Genomic DNA, 24,816 nt, shown 5'->3' with positions numbered 1-24,816 from the left:
TTTTTCAAAGGTTTAATGGACTGATGAAATGAGAGTGACTCTTGATGGGCCAGATGGATGGGCCAGAGGTTGGATCAGTAAAGGGCAGAGAGCTCCACTCCAACGCCAGCAAGATGGAGGTGGGGTATTGGTATGGGCTGGTATCATCAAAGATGAATTTGTGGGACCTTTTTGGGTTGAGGATGGAGTGAAGCTCCAGTCCCAGACCTACTTGCAGTTACTGGAAGACAATTTCTTCAAGCAGTGGTACAGGAAGAAGTCGGTATCGTTCAAGAAAAACATGATTTTCATGCAGGACAATGCTCCATCACATGCATCCAACTACTCCACAGCGAGGCTGGCCAGTAAAGGTCTAAAAGATGAAAAAATAATGACATGACCCTCTTGTTCACCTGATCTGAACCTCATAGAGAACCTGTGGTCCCTCATAAAATGTGAGATCTACAGAAAGGGAAAACAGTATACCTCTTTGAAGAGTGTCTGGGAGGCTGTGGTGGCTGCAGCACACAATGTTGATCGTAAACAGATCAAGCAATTCGCAGAATCTATGGATGGTAGGCTGTTGAGTGTCATCCTAAAGAAAGGTGGCTATATTGGTCACTAATTTTTTGTGGTTTTGTTTTTGCATGTCAGAAATGTTTATTTCTAAATTTTTTGCAGTTATATTGGTTTACCTGGTGAAAATAAACAAGTGAGATGGGAATATATTTGGTTTTTATTAAGTTGCCTAATAATTTTGCACAGTAATAGTTACCTGCACAAACAGCCTCTTAAGATAGTCAAATCTAAATAAAACCCACTCCAACTTCCAAAAATATTAAGCTTTGATAATTTATGATTCTTTTGGGTTGATTGAGAACATAGTTGTTGATCAATAATAAAAAAATTCTCTAAAATACAACTTGCCTAATAATTCTGCATGCGGTGAATCACCCCATCCTGTTATATAGCCCCATCCTGCTTTATACCCCCATCCTGCTCATAATATACCCCCATCCTGGTATGTGCCCCCATCCTCTTACATACCCCCATCCTGTTATATGGCCTGCATCCTGTGGCACAGAAAAAACTAAATTTTATATACTGACCTTTCCTCACTCCCTGCAGCATCGATCATCTTCCTCTCTGTGTCAGCAGCAGCGCCGCTGACCTATGTGGAGCCGTTCCCTGCAGCATCGCGATGTCCTCCTGTCTGCCGGCTCGCTGATATGTGTGGAGACTAGCGGTCCGCACAGTGATGACGTCATCCCTGTGCTCACCGCTTTCTATACAGATCAGCTGGCCGGCAGACAGGAGGACATCGCAATGCTGCAGGGAACGGTGAGTATACCGTACTTATTCACTGCCCCCCACGCTGATGATGCGCAGGAGGGCAGTGAATATATCAGCACATGATCACTCCAGGCTGTAGTTGACACTGTTGATCATGCGGGCTGGCTGTTAGTATGCGCGCACCCCCCGCCCATCTGTCAGCGTTGAGAGATGATAGGGCGGGAGGATGTGTGTGCATATGAAATGAGCGGGCCCACGTGGTCAGCCTGCTCGTGCCGCCGATGACCCGGTTCCACCGCTATATCACTATAAGATGCACCCCCTACTTTCCCCCAACATTTGGGGGGAAAAAAGTGCGTCTTATAGTCCGAAAAATATGGTAGTTTGATTTTACAAACATTTGTGAAATGGCTAGTTCTAAAGAGTTCACTTCATTCGAGCATTCTACTAAGTACATTGCCATCATTATAACAAGTCAGCTATTAAATTTCTTCCCTTGTAAATATATACCATGATCATCTGTGAGTAAGATTATTGAAAAGTGAAAGTATTTTGTAGCCATAGAAACTCAGCCACAAAGAGGCACACCGCATAAAGATCAGAGAATAGGGTCGCTGAGTGGTGAGGTGAATGGCCCATTTCATTAAGATTGGCATTTGATACGCGAGTATAAATTTAGGGAACACTGTAGTGAATTGTGCCATTATCAGGTTTCTGCCACTTAAATAAACTTGGCACATCTTTAAACTGTAAAGAGCCACTACCAGAAATGTATGACAAGCGCGGGCTGGCAAGCAGCCGTTTTGTAATTTACACTTCTCCTGTGGCGTAAATTGTGATAAATTTGTCAAACACGTTTATCCACACCGTGTCTTATCTAAACTTTGCCCACTTTTCATTCTGGCATAAAAAAATTCCACATTTCTGCTCAGATTTGACTTGCAACTCATAATAGATGAAAGTTGCCAATGTTCTGCTGATTCAGTAGCTGGCATAAACATCAGCACCAAAGCTGTAAGCCAGACGTTTCCATAGCTGAGCAGCACCAAACAAAATCCGAAGCGTCAGACAGAGTGACATAAAGTATGCTCCAATGACCTCTAAGGCAATGGAAACGTGTCCTGTGGAGTGATGAATTACGCTCTTATATCTGGCAGTGTGAGGAATCTGTCTGACTTTGAAGAATAATGATATGGAGGTGACTTCAGCTGAAGTAGCCTCCAGTAAGTTCCTCATTCTCTTCTACCTACATTACTTTTTCCCAATGCATAACATCAAGAGAAACATGGTGGAGAAAGGTTGACTTTGTCTTTTGTCAACATATGTAACTATATAATGGCTTTGCAATTACCAACTATTCAATTATAGTTAATTTTCAACAATACCTTCTAATATGAGCGTATTAGCATCACTAGACTTGTGTCATGTCAAAGGTAAAGAAGTATGTCTGATAAGTATTCATTGTAGACTAAACACAATGTGTATGGAACTTACTGGTGTCCACGACCCATATCGCCACTGTGCATTCTTTTGTATTTGATCTATGACAGAGATAGTTGGATATACGCGGGAATGCGTAGGACAAGGAGCTCTTTCACAGTCCTGTAGATACAAGACTAACATAAATAAAAACACAAGTAATATATGAAAACATTGGCTTACAGATGTTACAATAATGGTATATTACAACCTCAGGTGGGGTGGACTAGTTTTAATACAATAAGTCTAAAAAAAAGAAAGTACTGTAAATGAGTGTTAACTGAATAAAGGGTTACATTTATTACAATTGATAAGTTACTAAAAGTGCAATTGAATAAATTAAATTTAATAAACACCAACTGGAAGTGCAAAAATGATTTCCACAATGCAGATTGTATTTGCAAGGGTGTATTCAAACCCACAGTTTCATTTTCTTCCTTTTTTTATCCCATAATCATAAAAAGGGAACAAAAATTAGGTGGCACACAAAACTGCTTTGTAGATGGCGCAATTATGTCATATTACTCCCCAAAAAAGCTACAAAATCTGCTTGTGTAAATGCACCCAAAATCACATGTGCACACAAGTAACACCACCAGACAACAGCTAGGAAGTCTCAGCAGCAAATGGTTCTACAAAGACAGACTTTAACACAATTTTTTTTATTGTTAACTTTACTTGGCTTTCCAAAATTACACAGTAGAAGACAGATATTTGCCTGACTATCTGTAGGTCTTGACGCTGCATTGCATTCACGCTCGTCCAAAGAGATCCCATAGTTTCCTGTGCTGCATTTCACTGTGCGCAGTTGGTACCCATGTCCACAAGTAACCGAACACTGTTAAAGGACATCAAAACTGTCATTATAAAAAGACCATACTTGTCTTGTCTAAGGCTGTTTCTAAATAAATAAGCAAAGTCATGTTTACCACTAAATGAGCAAATAGTGTATTCATTTAAAAGGATATTCAAGCATATAGACATAAGTTTATACAAGCTAAATTATTAGACACCAAATATATTTTGTACATCGATTTAGTAGTCTGTACACCTAAGGGCTGTTTCACACGTCAGTGAAAAACACAGACGTTTTTCACTGACGTGTTAAAAACACATATGTCCCTCTGTGTTCCATGATTCACGGCACATGTGGGTTGTCCATGTGCAATCCGTGATCAGTCATCTGTCATCCATGATTGCACATGGACGTATACTCATCTGTCCCCACTCCTGCTGTCCATGGTGCTGAACTCTCCAGCTCTGCTGTGTTTCCGCCCCCGCTGCAGCTACTTCTGGGTCAGCTATGCCTGCATACATGAATATGCATGTCAGTAATTAGCCGACTCTAAAGTAGCAGCCAGCAGAGGCTGGAGACAAGCAGCACTGGAAAGAAGGGAATTTTGTTTACTTACCGTAAATTCCTTTTCTTCTAGCTCCTATTGGGAGACCCAGACAATTGGGTGTATAGCTTCTGCCTCCGGAGGCCACACAAAGTATTACACTTTAAAAAGTGTAACCCCTCCCCTCTGCTATACACCCTCCCGTGCATCACGGGCTCATCAGTTTTGGTGCCAAAGCAGGAAGGAGGAAACTTATAAATTGGTCTAAGGTAAATTCAATCCGAAGGATGTTCGGAGAACTGAAACCATGACCCAAAAGAACAATTCAACATGAACAACATGTGTACACAAAAGAACAACAGCCCGAAGGGAACAGGGGCGGGTGCTGGGTCTCCCAATAGGAGCTAGAAGAAAAGGAATTTACGGTAAGTAAACAAAATTCCCTTCTTCTTTGTCGCTCCATTGGGAGACCCAGACAATTGGGATGTCCAAAAGCAATCCCTGGGTGGGTAAAAGAATACCTCGATAAAAAGAGCCGAAAAACGGCCCCCTCTTACAGGTGGGCAACTGCCGCCTGAAGGAGTCGCCTACCTAGGCTGGCATCTGCCGAATCATCGGCATGCACCTGATAGTGTTTCGTGAAAGTGTGCAGACTCAACCAGGTAGCCGCCTGACACACCTGCTGAGCCGTAGCCTGGTGTCGCAATGCCCAGGAAGCACCGACGGCTCTGGTAGAATGGGCTTACAGCCCTGCAGGAATCGGAAGCCCAAAAGAACGGTAGGCTTCAAGAATCGGTTCCTTAATCCACCGAGCCAAGGTTGACTTGAAAACCTGAAATCCCTTACTCTGGCCCGCGATAAAGACAAGAGCGCATCGGGCCGGCGCAGGGGCGCCGTGCGAGAAATGTAGAGCCGGAGTGCTCTCACCAGATCTAATAAATGCAAATCCTTTTCACATTGGTGAACTGGATGCGGACCCAAAGAGAGTAAGAAGATATCCTGATTGAGATGAAACGGGGATACCTTAGGGAGAAAGTCCGGGACCGGACGTAGAACCACCTTATCCTGGTGAGACACCAGGAAGGGGGCTTTGCCTGACAGCGCTGCTAGCTCAGACACTCTTTTGAGTGATGTGACTGCCACTAGGAAGGCTACCTTTTGCGAAAGGCGAGATAGAGAGATCCCGCATCGGCTCGAAAAGTGACTTCTGAAGAGTCGTCAGCACCCTGATAAGATCCGAGGGTGCTAACGGACGCTTGTAAGGTGGGACTATGTGGCCAACCCCCTGCAGGAACGTGCGGACCTGCGGAAGCCTGGCTAGACGCTTTTGAAAAAACACGGAAAGCGCCGATACTTGTCCCTTGAGAGAGCCGAGAGACAAGCCCTTGTCCATTCCAGATTGAAGGAAAGAAGAAAAGTGGGCAAGGCAAACGGCCAGGGAGTAAACCCTGAGTCAGAGCACCAGGATAAGAAGATCCTCCAAGTCCTGTGATAGATCTTGGCGGACGTTGGTTTCCTGGCCTGTCTCATGATGGCAATGACGTCTGGAGATATCCCTGATGACGCTAGGAGCCAGGACTCAATGGCCACACAGTCAGGTTTAGGGCCGCAGAATTCAGAAGGAAAAATGGCCCTTGAGACAGCAAGTCTGGTCGGTCTGGGAGTGCCCACGGTTGACCCACCGTGAGGTGCCACAGATCCGGGTACCACGATCACCTCGGCCAGTCTGGGCGACGAGGATGGCGCGGCGACAGTCTGACCTGATCTTGCGTAACACTCTGGGCAGTAGTGCCAGAGGAGGAAATACATAAGGCAGTCGAAACTGCGACCAGTCCTGAAGTAGCGCGTCTGCCGCGAGAGCTCTGTGATCCGTGGACCGAGCCATGTATGCCGGGACTTTGTTGTTGTGCCGAGACGCCATTAGATCGACGTCCGGCGTTCCCCAGCGGCAACAGATCTCTAGAAACACGTCCGGGTGAAGAGACCATTCCCCTGCGTCCATGCCCTGGCGACTGAGAAAATCTGCTTCCCAGTTTTCTACGCCCTGGATGTGAACTGCGGAGATGGTGTAGGCTGTGGCTTCCGCCCACAGCAGAATCCGCCGAACTTCTCGGAAGGCTTGACGACTGCGTGTGCCGCCCTGGTGGTTGATGCACGCAACCGCCGTGGCGATGTCCAACTGAATTCGGATCTGTCTGCCCTCCAGCCACCGCTGGAACGCCTTTAGGGCTAGATACACTGCCCTTATCTCCAGAACATTGATCTGAAGGGAGGACTCTGTCGGAGTCCAGGCTCTCTGAGCCGAGTGGTGGAGGAAGACCGCTCCCCACCCTGACCGACTCGCGTCCGTCGTGACCACAGCCCCGGCTGGGGGCCGGAAGGATTTTCCCTTCGCCCAGGAAGTGGAAAGAAAGAGAGACGTTCTTGTCTAGGGACGTCGACCTCCTGTCCCATTTATGGTGTCCGATAGAAGCGGACGCAGACGAAACTGCGCAAGGGAACTGCCTCCCTTGCTGCCACCATCTTCCTTAGAAAGTGCATGAGGCGCCTCAAGGGGTGTGACTGGGCCCGAAGGAGAGAGTGCACCCCTGTCTGTAGTGAACGCTGATTATGCAGCGGAAGCTTCACTATCGCTGAGAGAGTATGAAACTCCATCCCGAGGTAAGTCAGTGATTGGGTCGGTGTCAGTTTTGACCTTAGAAATTTGATGATCCACCCGAACCCCTGGAGAGTCTCCAGAGCAATGGTCAGGTTGTGTTGACATGCCACCCAGGAGGGTGTCTTGACTAGAAGATCGTCTAGGTAAGTGATCACCGAGTGGCCCTGAGAGTGTAGGACCGCCACCACTGCTGCCACGACCTTGGTGAAGACCCGTGGGGCTGTTTCCATGCCGAAGGCAGTGCCCCGAACTGAAGGTGTTCGTCCCCGATGGCGAAACGCAGGAAACGTTGATGCTCTGGTGCAATCGGCACATGGAGATAAGCATCCCTGATGTCGATTGATGCTAGGAAGTCTCCTTGTGTCATCGAGGCGATGACAAAGCGGAGAGATTCTATCCGGAACCGTCAGGTTCTCACATGTCTGTTGAGCAGTGTGAAGTCCAGAACGGGGCGGAATGATCCGTCCTTTCTTGGTACCACGAACAAGTTGGAGTAAAAACCGCGACTACGTTCTTGAAGGGGAACGGGTAACGCAACTCCTCCTGCCTTCAGAGTGTTCACCGCCTGAAAACGTGCATCAGCTCGCTCGGAGGGCGGAGATGTTGTGAAGAAACGAGTCGGAGGACGAGAACTGAGCTCTATCCTGTAACCGTGAGACAGAATGTCTCTCATCCAACGGTCTTGGACATGTGGAGACCGCTCCCCTGACCTGGACCGCCATGCAGAAGAGTTTCTCTGGCTCTTCTGTGGCCAGTTGGATGATGAGATGGGGACCTAGCTGAGGGTGCTAAGGTCTCTTTGGTATGGGCTGGGTAAGCACGAGTCCATTCCTTTGGAATGCTCAATCGATTCATCCAATTGTGCGCCAAACAATCGGTCGCCAGAAAATGGCAAACCGGACAAGAGCTTCTTGGAAGCAGAGACTGCCTTCCATTCTCGTAGCCACATGGCCCTGCGGACTGCCACCGGATTGGCGGATGCTACCGCTGTACGGCAAGCCGAGTCCAGGACAGCATTCATGGCGTAGGATGAAAATACCGACGCCTGGGACGTCGAAGACGCTAATTGCGGAGCAGAGTATGACCGCATTAATCTCAGACAGAGCAGCTGAGATAGCCTGGAGTGCCCACACTGCTGCAAAGGCTGGGGCAACGGACGCGCCTATGGCTTCATAGATGGATTTCATTAGGAGCTCTATCTGCCTGTCCGTGGCATTCTTGAGCGTTGAACCGTCAGCCACTGCTACTACGGATCTAGCCGCCCGTCTAGAGACTGGAGGGCCACCTTGGAACACTGAGCCCAACCCTTAACCACGTCAGAGGGGAAGGGATAACGTGTGTTATTAATGCGTTTAGTAAAAACGCTTGTCCGGGAAAGCCCTGTGCTTCTGGACAGCATCTCTGAAGCATTGAGAGCCACGTCCGGACAGAGTCCTGGGCTGCGACCTCCGCCTCATCCTCTAGAGAGTCCTCAAGCTGAGACTCTTGATGAAGTTGGGGAAGATTCTAAGCAAGCCCGCTTAGCCGGTCTGGGACTGCAGTCCGTGCCGGAGTCCCCCACGTAATAACTAGAGGTCCCCCCAGGAGCCCGCTGCGTCGCGGACCGAGCGGGGCCTGTGAGCGATCCCGCAGTGCCCGGGGCCTGTGTAAGGGGCCGGTCTGGGCTGCAAGCTTCTAGTATCTTAGAAGACCATATGTCCATAGACTGAGCCCTGGATTGTGAAAGTGACTCAGAGAGTTTTTCAGCAAAAGCTGCAAACTCTGTCCCTGCCGTCTGGACAGGGGACGCCGGCGGTTCTACCCGGGCCGAGTCCAACCAGTGCCCCAGGCTCCGGCTGAGCGAGTGCCACATGGCCCGAGCAATGTTCACAGTGATCACTGAGTATGTACCGCCGAACTGTGAAAATGCATACAATATTATATATATATATATATATATATATATATATATACAGTTCAGCACTCTAGGTGGCCCAGCCAGATGGGAAGAAGCCACCTGGCTTACCGACCGCTCAAGCAGTGTGTGCTGCTTAAAAACATGGCTGTCGGCGTTTACAGGGGAAGAGGGGGCCGTGGGCGTAACCCCAAAAGTGCGGGAATCTGGAGTCCCGGAGTGAAAAGTGAGGGGGGCGGAGGACAGCCAAGTGTGCTCCAGCCCTCACTGTCGGCGTCAGACCGACCGTCCCGCCCCTCCCCCTGACTGGCAGGTCCGGGGGCGGGAGTTTAAGGCACTAGGCCGCAAAAGCCGGGGGCTAAAGTTAAAAACCTCGGCCGGCCAGCAGGCGCGGTCGGCGCGGTAGTCCCGTACTACCCCCGCAGTCGCCGCCAAGTCTGAGGCCAAGGTGCTCCATGCACCGTCCCCGAGGGGACACTGAGTACCTGTGCGGGGATCTGTGCCGTAGAGTGATTAGTGAGGGGGGCGGAGGACAGCCCAGTCTGCTCCAGCCCTCACTGTCGGCGTCAGCCCGACCGTCCCGCCCTTCCCCCTGACTGGCAGGTCCGGGGGCGGGAGTTTAAGGCACTAGGCCGCAAAAGCCGGGGGCTAAAGTTGAAAACCGCGGCCGGCCAGCAGGCACGGTCAGCGCGGTAGTCCCGTACCAACCCCGTAATCGCTTAAGTCCAAGGTGCTCCATGCACCGTCCCTAAGGGGACACTGAGTACCTGTGCGGGGATCTGTGCCATAGAGTGAATAGTGAGGGGGGCGGAGGACAGCCAAGTGTGCTCCAGCCCTCACTGTCGGCGTCCGACCGACCGTCCCGCCCTACCCCCTGACTGGCAGGGCCGGGGGCGGGAGTTTAAGGCACTAGGCCGCAAAAGCCGGGGACTAAAGTTAAAACCGCGGCCGGCAAGCAGGCGCGGTCGGCGCGGTAGTCCCGGCGTCATACCAATCACTGCAGTCACTGCAGCGTCTGAGGTCCAGGTGCTCTATGCACCGTCCCCAAGGGGACACAGAGTACCTGTAGATGCAGGGCCCTGTCCCTGATGATACTCAGTCTCCTGTCCGTCAGATTCCCTCAGGGGCTGCGGAGGGAGCCCGGTCCCAGTGCCTGGATGACCGGAAAGGATCCCACTTCTCCCAGAGCCCCTAAGGGATGGGGAAGGAAAACGGCATGTGGCTCCTGCCTGTGTACCCGCAATGGGTACCTCAACCTTAACAACACCGCCGACTCAGTGGGGTGAGAAGGGAGCATGCCGGGGGCCCTGTGAGGGGCCCTCTTTTCTTCCATCCGATAAAATCAGCAGCTGCTGCTGACTAAAATGGGAGCATGAGTGCATGTGTGCCTCCTTCAACACAAAGCATAAAACTGATGAGCCCGTGATGCACGGGAGGGTGTATAGCAGAGGGGAGGGGTTACACTTTTTAAAGTGTAATACTTTGTGTGGCCTCCGGAGGCAGAAGCTATACACCCAATTGTCTGGGTCTCCCAATGGAGCGACAAAGAAAAGGGAGTTAAAAATGCTTTTTATTTTCAATATCTGTTTTTCTGGTACGTGTTTCACGGACCACACCACTGTGTGGTCCATGAGACATCAGTGATGCCAGAAAAAAACGGACAGGTCTCCTTGCGGAGCACACGGACACGCGTGTATGCCACACAGAGACACGGTCAGTGAAAAATCACTGATGTGTCGCAGACACATTGATTATAATGGGTCTGCGTATGTCCGTGATTCTGGTACGTATAAAAAGTAGCACATACGTACAAGAATCACTGACGTGTGAAAGAGTCCTAATACATTTTAATATGTTCACACAGTTGCTTTTTCTAAGTTCCCTGAGAAAACTGTCATAGCTTCTGAAAGGTGAAATTTTTTCCTTGTTTAAGGACCAAGGGGCAATGTCTCTCCTTAGGAGAGTGACATGTCTGTCATGTCGGTGTAGACAGATAGGCCATGCAGTGCTCCTCTGGGAAATTAAATATGCAAGTTGTCTCTTCAGAGAGGAGAACTTCTCCTACTGGAAGTAGCAATCCTAAAAGTCAATAAAAATCCTTTAATGAGCCTTGACACATGATGTAGGATAAATGCCAAGCCAGAATCTTCATTTGCAGACACGTTTCAGGGTGTCACCTCTCCTCAGTGCAAAGCAAGAGATCTAATTTAGCTGTATGCCTGTAAGTCTTCTTTTCACCGTCACATCACTCTCCAAAAGAAAAGTTAGAGGCCTCTCAAAGCTAAATCAGAGCTCTTGCTTTGCAGTATGATTATGTTGAAACCACATTTGTCCAGTTTTTTTCATTATTTTAATAGTGGAAAAAAAAATCTAAAATTTGAAAGGAAAAAAAAAAAATGTTTTTGGATTGTGTCTCTATTTTCCAAAACTTGTAATACTTACATTTTTTGGTTAAGCGCTGTGTGAGGGCTTTGCGGGTTGAAGCAACATTTTTATTAATACCATTGTGGTGACAAAGGGCTGGTAAAACATAGTACAGCGTATTCCCCACTAGGTGGCAGCAGATTAGTGGAGAGTCAAAGTAACACTTTAACAGAAAGGAGGCTGAAGTACAGCAGAGTAACCTCAGCAGGCACTTCACAGGTGAACCACCAGGGGGGAATAGAGTAGAAACAGTAAGGGTCAAGCTGGGAAGTCAAGTCACTGTAGGGGGAAGATCAAGATCAAGGGAAGGAGGATGAACCAGGATGGGTAAACAACTGACAGGAGTGGGAAGTCAGGGACTGGGACAGGTCAGGGCACGGTAACAAGGAGTCAGATCAAACAGGAAATCTCAGCAGAACCAGTCACAGGCAGGAGAGCAAAACATTAACCATCACTTGTATGATGACAAGCACAGAAGTTTTATTTGGCGATTATAAAATATTACAACACTTTTCGGATTTTTAGCCGAAACGCATTGTAATATTTTACAATAGTCAAATAAAACGGCTTCTGTTATAATATATCTGGAGATAAGCGCCATATTTTTGGATTTTGAAGGATTTTCAAGCACTTCAATTTTCTCATGTTTGTGTGTACAATGTATAGGAGACATCATTACAGCTAGTCTCTTTCCCCTAGCTCATACAGCACTATAAAATGACAGGCTGCAAAGGGTTAAACTGTTGAAAAATGCAGGATTCGAGGCATATAATGGATAGAAATAATGAACACATAGCTAATTTTGAAAAGCTTGCTGAATGTGTGTTTTTCTTCCTGTGCTTTATACTAAGTCAATCACATATTTCTTTTTGCTGCTCCTTAACCCTCTCGCTTTCTTGCTTTTTCACTAGAACATTCTGTAGCAGTACTGCTTCTTCGTCCTCCTTGTCTTTTGCATTGCTCTAGACATACAGTACTTTTAAGTTTGGATGAAGGCTCATTTTCAAAGAAATATACAATATATTCCAATATATTATGTATTTATAGGTTCATATTTTATTCAATTATGGCAAAAAATATATTGAAATTGTACAGTATATATATTAATGCCACTTTCAATACTGAACTTCATTAAATATACTGTTTCTATTTAAAATACTAGCACAGATGTATTTACACTTACTTGTCCCCAAGGTCCGACATGCCAATGAGAACACTCCTGAAGCTCACAAGACATGACTGCCTCAGGTTTAATGTCTGAATTACAATAATCCTCCTTCACGTGTTCTTCATTCAATATGCATGTTACGTGTCGACGCCTTATGCCTTTTCCACATGTCACAAAACACTGATGAAATAGCAAAAGAAAAAAAAGTGGAATACAGTAAGTGACACAAAATGTATGGTTACAGCAGTATGGCTGCATTACTACTTGACACATGTATCAGTTACTACAATGTAAATTCAGCCAAAACTAATTTTAGACAGCACAATACTAATGATAGTAAAATAGTGAGCCAGACTAATTACCTCACTCCACTCACTGGTAGTCCAAGCAGGGCACGAGTGTTCATTACAGCTCCGGGTGACCACTTTTTGCTCTTCACTACATTCTCGATCAGCCAAACGATGACCAAAGTTGTTAATACAATAAGCTTCTCGTGTCTGCACTCCCCTTCCACAGCTCTGAGTGCACTGCCATTTACACACAAGAAAACGTATTCAGGATTTTATATCACGCTCATGAATGACATAATGCTGCATTACCATTCAATGACATATTAAACATAAAAAGCCATCAAGGGACTAAGCCACAGTTGTGACTTGCTGTATAGGTAAGTCCCCGGCAGCCTCTCCCAACACACTCCCCTTGAGTGACAGGTCTCTTTTTATACACACACAAGATAGTGACCTCACAATGAATGAGAGTGGGACCTACCTGGCTAGTCACCCATGTGGCTTGATATGAAGAGAATTGTTAAAGTAATGAATAATACAGTGGTCAAATGAGACAAATAAACTGGATCTCATAACTATCCCACTGGAGGGCACTTGTGAATTATACTTATTTAGCCAAAACTAAAGGCCGCTTTACACGCTGTGACATCGCTAGCAATGTCACTAGCGATCGCACCCGCCCCCCGTCGTTTGTGCGTCACGGCAAAACGCTGCCCGTGGCAAACAATATTGCAGGTACGCGTCACGTGAACTTACCTTTGTAACGACGTCGCTGTTGCCGGCGAACAACCTCTTTTTTAAGGGGGCGGTTCATGCAGCATCACAGCGACGTCAAAACAGCAGGCCACCAATAGAAGTGGAGAGGCGGAGGGGCGGAGAGCAGCCGCATGAACATCACTCCCACCTAGTTGCCGGAGGATGCAAGAACGCTGTTGTTCGTCATTCCCGGGGTGTCACACGTAGAGATGTGTGCTGCCTCAGGAATGACGAACAACCTGCGTCCAGCACGAGCAACGATATTTTGAAAATGAACAACGTGTCAACAATCAACGATTTGGTGAGTATTTGGGATCGTTAGCGGTTGCTCGTAGGTGTCACACGCAACGACGACGCTAATGAGGCCGGATGTGCGTCAAAAATTCCGTGACCCCAGCGACATCTCGTTAGCTATGTCGTTGTGTGTAACGGGGCCTATAGATCCCAAATGTATAACCCTTTTTGCATGGCCAAAGTGCTGATGAAGGAAGAGTGTTTTCTTTAAAATCTCTTCAAAATCTCAACACCAAGCGTGGTGTTTTTTTATGGCCTACCAAAAGTTGTGGGAGCCATTCAGTATAAGCCTCCCTTCTATGTCAGCATCACAATCTGCATTGATCACAATAGAAAATTGATTATACAGTTTTCTGTAAAAACAAATCTGAGCTGTTAAACCTTTTTCGCATGGTGATCATGTGCATTCACATAGACAGGAATTTAAAGGGAACCAAACATCAGGATTTTCGTGTATAAGGTGCAGCCAGTGCAGTAGTGCATGTCCGGGCGGGTTATGCACGTGGATTCTCTAACCCCCCCCCCCCCTCTTGCCGCCGCCTGTTCCTCCCTCCCTCTGGCTGTATGTAAATTTCTAATCTTCTGTTACACGGTGTCGGACTGTCACGTCCCCACCGGAGCCCGCTCCTGCAACTTCTGCTCCGATCGCCAGACGACGCCATGTTCCCACCATGGATAGTGCTGGTGATGGGAGAGGAGTCGGTGCCCGTGGCTCTGCGGAGCACAAGCTCCGCTCCTCCACTAGGCTGGGTTTCCCTGGAACCTACAGTACCACTGGCTGACTGTAGGTGGCGTGTGTGTCTTCCAGCTGAAGTTGCCAACATTCACCTACAGCCAATGGGAAGACACCACACCCTTCTTATTCCCCCTCCAGTCACATGACCACTGCCAGAGATAGGTCTGTACTCCTGGCTCATGTGCTGTTTGTATGTTGATTCCTGTGCGCTGACCTTTGCTTGTTTTTTGACTACCCTCCTGCCTGTCGTTTTTGTACCTTGCTGCCAGTTCCGGATTTGACCTCTGCTTTGTCTCCTCACTACGCCCTTGCCTGCCAATTCGGTTCCTGTTTTGCATCTCCTGGTTTTTGACCCTGCCTGACGACCACGGACTACAGTCTACCACAGGTAGTGATCTCTGGAGCTCTGTGTAATTCCAAATCCCTGTATAGGGGTTAAAGGGTTGCAGAGTTCTTGGGGTCCTGCTTTTTGAGTGGCTTTTCTCTAGACTCCCCTTACAGCCAGTCTGAGTCTGTGGCTCCAATCAGGCATTACACGTAGTTAGCGCCTGCGCATAGCGCTCACCTCCGGCGCCGTGTTTCTGAAGCCCACAGTATTACTGTGCATGAGAGGGCGGCGCATGCGCCCTCGCGTCTTCAGATCTGTTGTGACCGCGGGAGCGCGCGCGGTGTCACAACAGGACTGGAGAACAGCTGATCTTACCCCGATTCGCTGCAGCAGATGTCTGCTACGATATCGTCTCCTGCAGCTAATCGGTAAGATCAGCTGTTCTCCAGTCCTGTTGTGACACCGCGCGCGCTCCCACGGTCACAACAGATCTGAAGAAGCGAGGGCGCAGGTGCCGCCCTCTCATGCACAATAATACTGTGGGCTTCAGAAACACGGCGCTGGAGATGAGCACTATGCGCAGGCGCTAACTCCGACGCCTTGTAACAGAAGATTAGAAATTTACATACAGCCAGAGGGAGGGAGGAACAGACGGCGGGGGGGCGGGAATCCACGTGCATAACCCGCCCGGACATTAGCAGCAGAGGTGCACACGTCAATCAAAAAGATGATGAATTTTCAAACTTTATAAACTTGGATTTCACAGCCTAAACATGCAAGCTGCCCACTAATGGTATGTACAGCCTGTGCCTGATAGTGCCAGTACTGCACTGGCTGCACCTTATACACGAAAATCCTGATGTTTGGTTCCCTTTTATTGCACACACACACGTTTGTAATAGAATTGCCTTGGGAATGCCACAGATTTATCAGTTTGCATTGCAAAAGTTGAAAGCCATGCTAATTTAGCGTAAAATAAGCAACTAAATCCATATCAGAATCATGTTGTTTATGCACATTAAGTGCTGGATTTTTCATGGCATAAAATTATAATCAATGTGAATGCACCCAAACAGATGCTAATGCATTTTACATGAAAATGCTTTAACCCCTTCGCTTCCAGCCTGTTATCACCTTCCTGACCAGGCCAATTTTTTCAAATCTGACCAGTGTCACTGTACGAGGTAATAACTCTGGTGTGCGTCAAAAGACAGTGGCTCAGTGGTTAGCACTGCAGTCTTGCAGCCCTGGGGTCCTGGGTTCAAAGCCCACCAAGGACACCATCTTCAAGGAGTTTGTCTGTTCTCCCCATGTTTGCGTGGGTTTCCTCCGGGTTCTCTGGTTTCCTCCCACACTCCAAAAACATAGGGACTCTAGATTGTGAGTCCCAATGGGGACAGTGTATGTAAAGCGCTGTGGAATTAATAGTGCTATATAAATTAATAAATATTATTATTATTCCAATGATTCTGAGTGTTTTTTCATGACATATTGTACTTCCTGTTAGTGGTAAATGTAGGATTATATTTTTTGCCTTTATTTGTGAAAATGTGGAAATTTGGAGAAAATTTTGCATTTTTCAAACCCTTAATTTTTATGCCTTTTAGGCCTCACTCCCACTAGAATATAAATAATCACTCCAATACTCAACCCGAAAAGTGGGACAAACGACATGCGTATGTTATTGTGTAAGCATTGAAGTGCTATGCGAGTATGGAGTTTTTTTCTTGCCTAGCATCTATATGACGTGTATACCATCTGTATGCAATGCGTTTTTAACATCAGAATATGCTCTGTTCATTCTTGCTAGCTGTCAGAAATAATAAAGTAATCAAATCCAAACATATAAACAGATAATGATAGATAGATCACATACAGATATATATTTTTTTAAAAAAAACACTCCCCAGTGTTCCAGAAGAACAGAATCACCCCTCAAGTAACCCATCTCGGAAGTTACAGCCCTCTAGGAATTTATCTATAGGTGTACTGGCGATTTTGACACCATAGGTGCTTTCCAGAATCAAGCAGCATTGGAAGTTGCTGAGTGAAAATTTGAAATCTGCCCTTGTAGTGTCTGGTACATTGAAGTGCCCATACATTGTAGCCCTCATACATTGTGATTCTGGAGAAATGCACCCCGTAAATAAAGCATGCTTCACCACTACAGGTATGCCAAACACGCATACGTTATATGTAATTTAGCCGCACAGTAGAGTTCAGAAGGGAGAAGGGCATTTGGATTTGGGAGCTCAGATTGTGCTGGACTTCTGTTTGGGGGGGGAACCATAGCACTTTTCCAGAGCCTTTGCGCTACAAGTAACGTGAAAGACCCCTTTACAGATGATGGACCTGAGGGGGATTTTTTTTTTTGTGGACTGAATTGAAGCTGTTATTGGGAACATTTTACATAAAATTTTGGATCACAGTTATCCTATGCTCTATACTGAGCACCTACATCGGGGTTTCCATCTAAGTCTCTGAATGATTTGATTCAGGTAATACCCCCAAGGGATCCATTCATTATAATTAGGCAGCAGAGCTGCACTGGACTGTTCAGCGCCGTCCTTTCCAGAAGAGCACAAAACTGTAGTGAACCGCGCTTTTACGCACCACTAAAAAGACAGTCAGCGCCGGAGCACAAGGCAGACTGAGTACAAGGTGACTCTATTGGCTTCATTGTAGGGATTCCTGTCTGAATCACGTATTTCAGAGATTTACAGGTAAACCTTGGTGTAAGCGCTCAGCATAGAGCATGGGATAAATGTGAGCCAAACCTCTGGGAGGAAAAATGAACAAATAAACAGCAGGCTTAAATTTTTTTTTTTTTTTTTTTTATACATTGTTCACTGTGTGGTATAGGTGATTAAACGACATTACTCTTCTTCAGGTCAGTACGATTACAGTGATACCATATTTATGGGTTTTTTTTATGTTTTACAGCTTTTACATAATACATTTTCTTTTATAGAAAAAATAATTGGTTTTGCATCGCTATATTGTAAGAGCTATAGCTTTTTTTATTTTTCCGTGGATGAAGCTGAGTAGGGGCTTATTTTTTGCAGGACAAGATGACATTTTCAGCGATACCCTTTTTACTTTCATGCAACTTTATGACACATTTTATTTCACTTTTCTTTGCGGCAGTGTGATGAAAAAGCAACGCTTTTTGTCAGTCTTTTTTTTTATGGTGTTGATTAAAGGGGTTAACTAGTGTGATAGTTTTATAAAGCAGGTATTTCTGAAATTATGTATTTCTATATATTATTTTTATTTTGGGGGGGGGGGGTTATTTTGTGATCTATTTTTTTTTTTTTTTTACATCGTTACAATTTTTTTTTATTTTTTGGAAACTTTTACCTAGTCCCAGGATGGGACATCAACTTTCTTTGGTCTGATCGCTGATCTCAAGTTTTTACATTACAGGGCATTAGATCAGTGACTCGCAGCTAGAAAGGAGGCGTGTGCTCCTGCTTAAGATAGTACCTCACAGGCCACCATACATGGGTGACCCTGAGGCCATTATTTGGCCAGGGATTACGGTGGAGATCATTGGCATGATACGACTGAAAGCCTGTTGTGCTGATTGGAACAATGATCGAGGGCGTTACTACACTTGTGAGCCGATATGATCGTAGCGCCTAACACGTACAGTGGTTTGCAGGAACACGGTGTATATGTACGATAGATATCATGAAGTGGATAATGTAATGTCTGATGTCCATATAACATTACAGAGGGACTCTGTCAGCATAAAATTACTGTTTAAACTAAGTACAGGAGCTCAGTGCATCATGGCAGGGCTAACATTAAAATAAACCCTCCCACCTGCTTGTTTTGCATCTATCAACTCCCTTCTCCGGCTCTATGAAACCAGAGCTGTTAATCAAAGAAGAGGGGAGGGTGGAGATGGCTACTGTATATTATGGTAAATAAGCTAAAAAGGCAACAAAAAATTATGTACATTGAATCAGGCCTAGCTTTTGCATGGGTACGGTGCTATATGTTATATTGCATTGTTGTCTACTTTTTACCTACCGAATGCTTTGTAGCATACTTTTTTTGTTATAAACTACTATGCAAAACTATATGACAAAAGCTTGCTTACCTGGGTCCATTCTGAATATCGCCAGCTGGCTGAAAGACAGTTTCCATGGCAAGATTCCCGGATTGGAGGCTTTGGTTGATTCATGCAAAATGTATCTTCCACAGGTGTGGTAAGACCCCTTAGAGAAGAATATTTTATACAGCGCACATCAAGAGACCGATGTCCTGGTCCACACTGTGATGAACATTCACCTTTGCCAGTAACATACCACCTTTAGAAACCATTGGACAAAAATACACATTTATTCATGTTCTCTTGTTTCTCATTAATAAAAAAAAACACAAATTCATACAATAACTGTTAGCTTAAGAAAAAGCAAGGATTTCCTAAAAAAAAAAAATAGGTAAATGAGTTATAGTGGAAAACAGTCATCGCAGAACTAAAATCGAATAAAAAAAAAGTAATGAAAAGTATCTTTTCATTTGTTATAGCAAAAACAGCATAAAGCAGTCGTGCATCTAGCGGGGGGGGAGGCGGGGCATTTGTCACTGAGCGCAGCAGGCAGAGGAGTGCCATCAGTGCAGCACTTTTGGGTCAGGGCAACATCAGCAACGTGATCTGGTCAGCTGATCGTGCTTTTGATGTCACTCTCCTGTGCCGCTTTATGTGAATGTCAGTACGATAAGTGCTCAAATACAGCTGAATAAACAAAAGTTTTATTAATATGCACAGCAATGTGAGGTGACAACATAGAGGGGAGAGGTGGAGCCCGAAGAGATAATATATGGATGGAGAAATTGTGCGGAAAAAGAATGGGAGGGGAATGTGTGACAGAACAGTATGGTGAGCGTGTCGAGGTTGATATTTGAAGAGACAGCATGGGGGTCAGAGGGAAGTAAATGCATGAGGAAATCATACGGGGAGAAGGCATGATGTGTGAGGAGTATGAATGGTGTAAAAAAACCCATCATGGTTCTTAGAAAAAGAAAATGGCTGTATTCTTAAGGGGTTAAAATTCTGTAAATTATATCAAATGAGTGTGTGTATATATATATATATATATATATATATATATATATATATATATATATATATATATATATATATATATATATATATATATATATATATATATATATATATATATAAAAAATATAGAGAGCGAGAAAGATTGCCGTGACGTGGCTACTGAGCAGGTATGAAAATGGCCAAATTTTTATTAGATCTTTTTTGGTAGTTGATAGCTTTGGCATTTCAGTATGCGGCTGCAACTCTTTTTTCATAATATATCATGAATAGATATGCACCTGTTCACATGGAGTGCTGTTAGACTTTGTTTTTTGTCTTTTTTGTATTTCATATGGGGTCATGTCCATTTGACCGACTATGCAGCCAACCCCCCTCCCCCGTTAGTCATAGGTGCTTTTATTTTTTAGTAGTGGGTCTAGATTCGCCAAGATATGTAGTTTTTTTTTTCCTTTGTTTTTTAAAACCCAGGCGGAAAGGAAGAGTAAAACCCAGTATAATGAGATATGCTATAATGTGACTACTGGGCAGGAATGAAAATGGCGATTTTGTTATGCAAAACATTTCACATTTTTATTAGATCCTTTTTGGTAGTGAAAAGCTTTGCATTTCAGCGTGCGGCTGTAACTTTTTTCCTTATCTTTATACATTGTGTTTCCCCGAAAAAAAGACATTGTCTCATATTTTTTTTTCCCCCTGAAAAAAGCACTAGGTCTTATTTTCGGAGGAGGGCTTATTTTCAGGGAGACATAGTTTGGGGTAAGTTTACCCCCCAAAAAATGCAGATCCCCCTTCACAGGATCGTCATACTTACCAGACCCCCAGATGGCTCCCAGGTCCTCCTGCAATCCTTGGCGGGTGCTTGGTGCTCCCAGCAGGTATGCTGCATGCCATCCTCCCCTGCTTCTGGCCGACACACACATCAAATCAAACACACTCACACATCAGATGGCATGCATACACATATACACACACACACACACACACACACACACACACACACCACATATTGCACATACAATCGCGTGTGCATACACTCACTGCAACCAGTGATACCACTTGCTTCCGGCTAGCAGGGGACTCTGCTCTCTTGTCTCTATGATGTGTTCCACCGCAGGTCCTGGATGCTCCACTGCACAGTACACAGTGTCACAGGTCCTTAAGCCACCGAGAATCAATCGATATTGCTGGATATGGTGAGTGTGTGTGTGTGATCTGATGTGTGGGTGATCTGATGTGTGTGTTCCACCCCAGGTCCTTGATGCGTTCCAATGCTCCCGGTTGGCGTCTGGTGAGTATGATCGCGGGGTCTTCACTCTTCTTTGGGGGTGTCTGCTTTCTATAATGAAGTGTCCTGCAGTATTCTTTAACTTTTTTAGCTACATGGACACTTCAGTATTGAACCGCGACTAAGTCTTATTTTCAGGGGATATCTCATATATAGGCCTTGAAGAAAACTCCTGCTAGGTCTTATTTTCGGGGGATGTCTTATTTTTGGGGAAACACAGTACATATAATATACATTTATTTGCATACAATTTACATTTACCTTAGCTGACAGTCTGTATTACACAATTCAGTAATTGGCTCTGGTCGAGACAAATATTCACATTTTTGATCAGAGACAACAGCTTGGTCACTTTTACGTTGGCAGGTTACTTTTCTTTTCCGAACACCTATAACATTCAACACAAACCACAAACATTTCATTAATACTAAACTTCAAGAAGACCAAGGCATTCTAATTTCTAACTTTTGTATAATATTAATCTAAAAGTAAAATCTTTTAATATGAAAGAAAAAAAGATGTTAGTCTTTAGCTATTAATAGCTTTCACTATGTTAAAAAGAAAAACTTACCTTGACACATCTTGTTGCAGTCCTGCCATGGCCCATACTTGCCCCAAGAAAATTGGTTGACTTTATCCTCAATAGGAATATTGAATGTATACCGAACATCTGGATTGTATAAATTTCCAACACATAAAATCTGGAACCAGATTGATTCAATAACAATAGTAAATATTTGATGTAAAGTTAAACTATACCACTAAACATTACAGCAATGAATACAATAAAACATATGTGTAGTCATCTGAGTAATCTCTATACATTTCTATAATACGATGAAAATGATTAGATTAAGAAAGATATGTCTGCCTTGACAAATCTAGTCAAAACATGTGCCGCATAGCATAACACACTGGAAACTTTAGAAGAAAGTTTTCTTGGTATTAGTACACTCACAAGCTTAAGGGCTCTATTGGACTTGGAAAGAGTCCTTTTCTCCCTTTTCCCTCGTCATTATAGCACCAGTTTTCATCACCTGTAATCCAGAAAGAGGGAAGATGAAGATTGGACCAGTTCCTTCGGAGGTGAAAATATACAAAAGAAAGGAAAGGATGACCCTTTCCAAACCCCTCCAGAAGCTAAATATCTCCAGCAGAACCCTTAACTTCCTGAATGGTATTTTCTAAGCAAAATTTTGTAAATAATTTTAATATCATGCTATGTATTATGTTTCAACAGGCAGAAAATATCTGTTTTACATGTATTTTACGCAGCATGTTTTTAAGAATTCTAAAAATATCTTTAAATCTGGATTAAACCAATTAAGATGGTATACTCAATGGGTCACGTTTACAAAAATTCATATTTCAAATTGTGCTACATTTTACAACAAAATTTCACTGGTGTAAAATGCACCAGAAATTATAGCGGCCCAAGAGTTAGACTGAGGAAAGGACAAACCGCAGTTCCTAATTTATTAGTTACCTGAAGAATTAAATCTTCTTCCAGACGGTCTGTGCAATTTAGTCTTTCTATTACATTGTCCGAACCACTATATTCCAATACAGCACCTCTGGTATTGATTTCTCTTTTAAACCTGCTCACTACAAAATTTCCATTAAGAACAAAATTCCCTTGACCATCTGACAGCGCTGAAATAAAGCACGAAGATATGTTAGATATGGTAACATAACTGTATAAACTAGGTTTGCGAATGATTGCATATAATTAGCTTTACTAAAGCCCACTTTACACGCTGCAATATATCTTACGATGTGTCGGCGGGGTCATGTCGTAAGTGACGCACATCTGGAATCGTAAGTTACATTGTAGCATGTAACATCTACGTGCGAATGCGATTGAATGTTAAAACATTCATCACATACACGTCATTGAATCCTGAAGAATTGCACGTCGGGTTGTTCAATGTTCCCGAGGCAGCACACATCGCAGTGTGTGACACCCCGGGAACATTGAACAGATCTTACCGGTGTCCCGCGGCTCCAGCCGGCAATGCGGAAGGAAAAAAGTGGGCGGGATGTTTACGTCCCGCTCATCTCCGCCCCTCCGCTTCTATTGGCCGGCTGCCGCGTGACGTCGATGTGACGCCGAACGTCCCTCCCACTCCAGGAAGTGGACGTTCGCTGCCCACATCGAGGTCGTATGGACGGGTAAGTACGTGTGACGGGGGTTAATCGTTTGTGCGACACATTCAACAAATTGAACATGCCACACATACGATAGGGGCGGTTACGATCGCATACGATATCGTATGCGAAATCGTAACATGTAAAGCAGGCTTAAGAACTGCAGCTTTGCTATATAGATTAATGAACAATGACCAATGTTTTCATATACTTACCCAGGTAGTTGTCATCATCTGGTCGGCCAGAATAGCTATGCTGATGAACATCGATGTTTGTTGCCCCAGCAGGAATTTTCACAATAATATTATATCCTGGAAAACAACAAATAAAACAAAATGATATTATATGTTGCTAACACCTGGATTATATCATTGGTGAACCCCTATAAATCTGTAGTCGTAAGTATTCAGTTACTGCTATTCATGACTTGAAACACACTATCAATGAAGTCAACATAGTAGCAATAACGGCTAGAATACTATGAACCTCTACATCCCTCTCTGTACAGGTTTATAGACTTTAAATTTAGCCCTCACTGAAAAGCAATTGGTGGAAATTTCAAGAACTGGACCCACTGATCTACTATACGTTAGGCCTCCTTCACACGTCCGTGTTTCCGGTACGTTTGGTGTCCGCTTCTACACGTACCGAAGACACGGACACACGTAGACCCATTAAAATCAATGGATTGACTCAAACGCCCGTGTTTTGATATGGACTGTGTGCTCCACACGGCGATATGTGCGTTTTTGGCAGGTAGCACAGATGTCACATGGACTGCACACAGACGTGATTCGTGTGACATCAGTGTGACACGTACAGAAGGACACATTCACTGAAATTAAATGTTTTTTTTATACTTATCTGTCTCTGGCTCTGCTGTTGCTTCCAGGTCCCGCTCATTATGTCTCATGAATGTTCACTGCACTGACTGTGGACCCGGAAGCAAGTATGAGAGCCGGAGACAGGTAAGTATAAAAGTTCATGCTGTCCATGTGCTATCTGGATATAACACGAGTAGCACATGAACTACACACAGAGAACACACACAGGACAGTCATACGGACCTACACCACGGACCGTCACACACATGTGTTTAATGCACGGACATGTGAAGGGGGCCTTAGGTAGAAAATACCATAAAGAAAAATAAACAAATATGGCCAATTTCACAAATTTGTAAACCATAGACCATTCTTGCATTGGAGCACCTGTCCAACTGCTGGTTCTTAAGATCTGAGCTAATTGCTTCAGTTGTGTGGAACTGGCCTTAAAGTGTTTTTTTTCTGGAAATTTATTTGTTTATTTTCTACTATGAGCCTAAAAACTACTAGTTAGGAACTACCTGCCTGTTCAACATGGCAATTCAGCTGCTCCACATTAACAGAGCAACTTTTCCTCTTCCTGGCTGCTCTGTCGATGGGGCGTGACTGCCAATGTCATGCTGATTGACAGCCGACACAAAGCAGTTAGGCAGCGGGGAGCAGCTGTCAATCAGCATGACGTCAGTAGTTACATCTCGTCAACAGTGCAAGAAGTACAATAAGCCATGGGCTGGCTTTCATAGGAGCACCGTCATAATCTGTTTTTTGTTTTTTTTTTAATTCATAAAAATCTAAAGTACAATAAAATTCAAGAAATTTCAGATTTTTATAAATTTAAAGAA

At 44.8% G+C, this 24,816-nt stretch overlaps 1 protein-coding gene across 1 annotated transcript in view; it reads right to left on the bottom strand.

Moving 5' to 3' along the window:
• Nucleotides 1–24,816, bottom strand: part of ADAMTS20 (ADAM metallopeptidase with thrombospondin type 1 motif 20) — a 322,687-nt gene that overhangs the window by 140,872 nt on the left and 156,999 nt on the right. Inside the window, exons 16-24 of the mRNA XM_075344979.1 lie at nucleotides 23,366–23,461; nucleotides 22,489–22,655; nucleotides 21,574–21,703; nucleotides 21,264–21,390; nucleotides 18,749–18,959; nucleotides 12,599–12,763; nucleotides 12,252–12,416; nucleotides 3,470–3,589; nucleotides 2,767–2,874 (exon numbers count right to left, since the gene is read on the bottom strand). Of these exons, the coding sequence (XP_075201094.1) occupies nucleotides 2,767–2,874; nucleotides 3,470–3,589; nucleotides 12,252–12,416; nucleotides 12,599–12,763; nucleotides 18,749–18,959; nucleotides 21,264–21,390; nucleotides 21,574–21,703; nucleotides 22,489–22,655; nucleotides 23,366–23,461 (1,289 nt within the window). The remainder of the gene's footprint in view (nucleotides 1–2,766; nucleotides 2,875–3,469; nucleotides 3,590–12,251; nucleotides 12,417–12,598; nucleotides 12,764–18,748; nucleotides 18,960–21,263; nucleotides 21,391–21,573; nucleotides 21,704–22,488; nucleotides 22,656–23,365; nucleotides 23,462–24,816) is intronic.

This window comes from Anomaloglossus baeobatrachus, chromosome 4 (genome assembly GCF_048569485.1).
Source record: "Anomaloglossus baeobatrachus isolate aAnoBae1 chromosome 4, aAnoBae1.hap1, whole genome shotgun sequence".
Taxonomy (NCBI): Eukaryota; Metazoa; Chordata; class Amphibia; order Anura; family Aromobatidae; genus Anomaloglossus; species Anomaloglossus baeobatrachus.
This window is presented reverse-complemented; position numbering and strand designations above follow the sequence as displayed.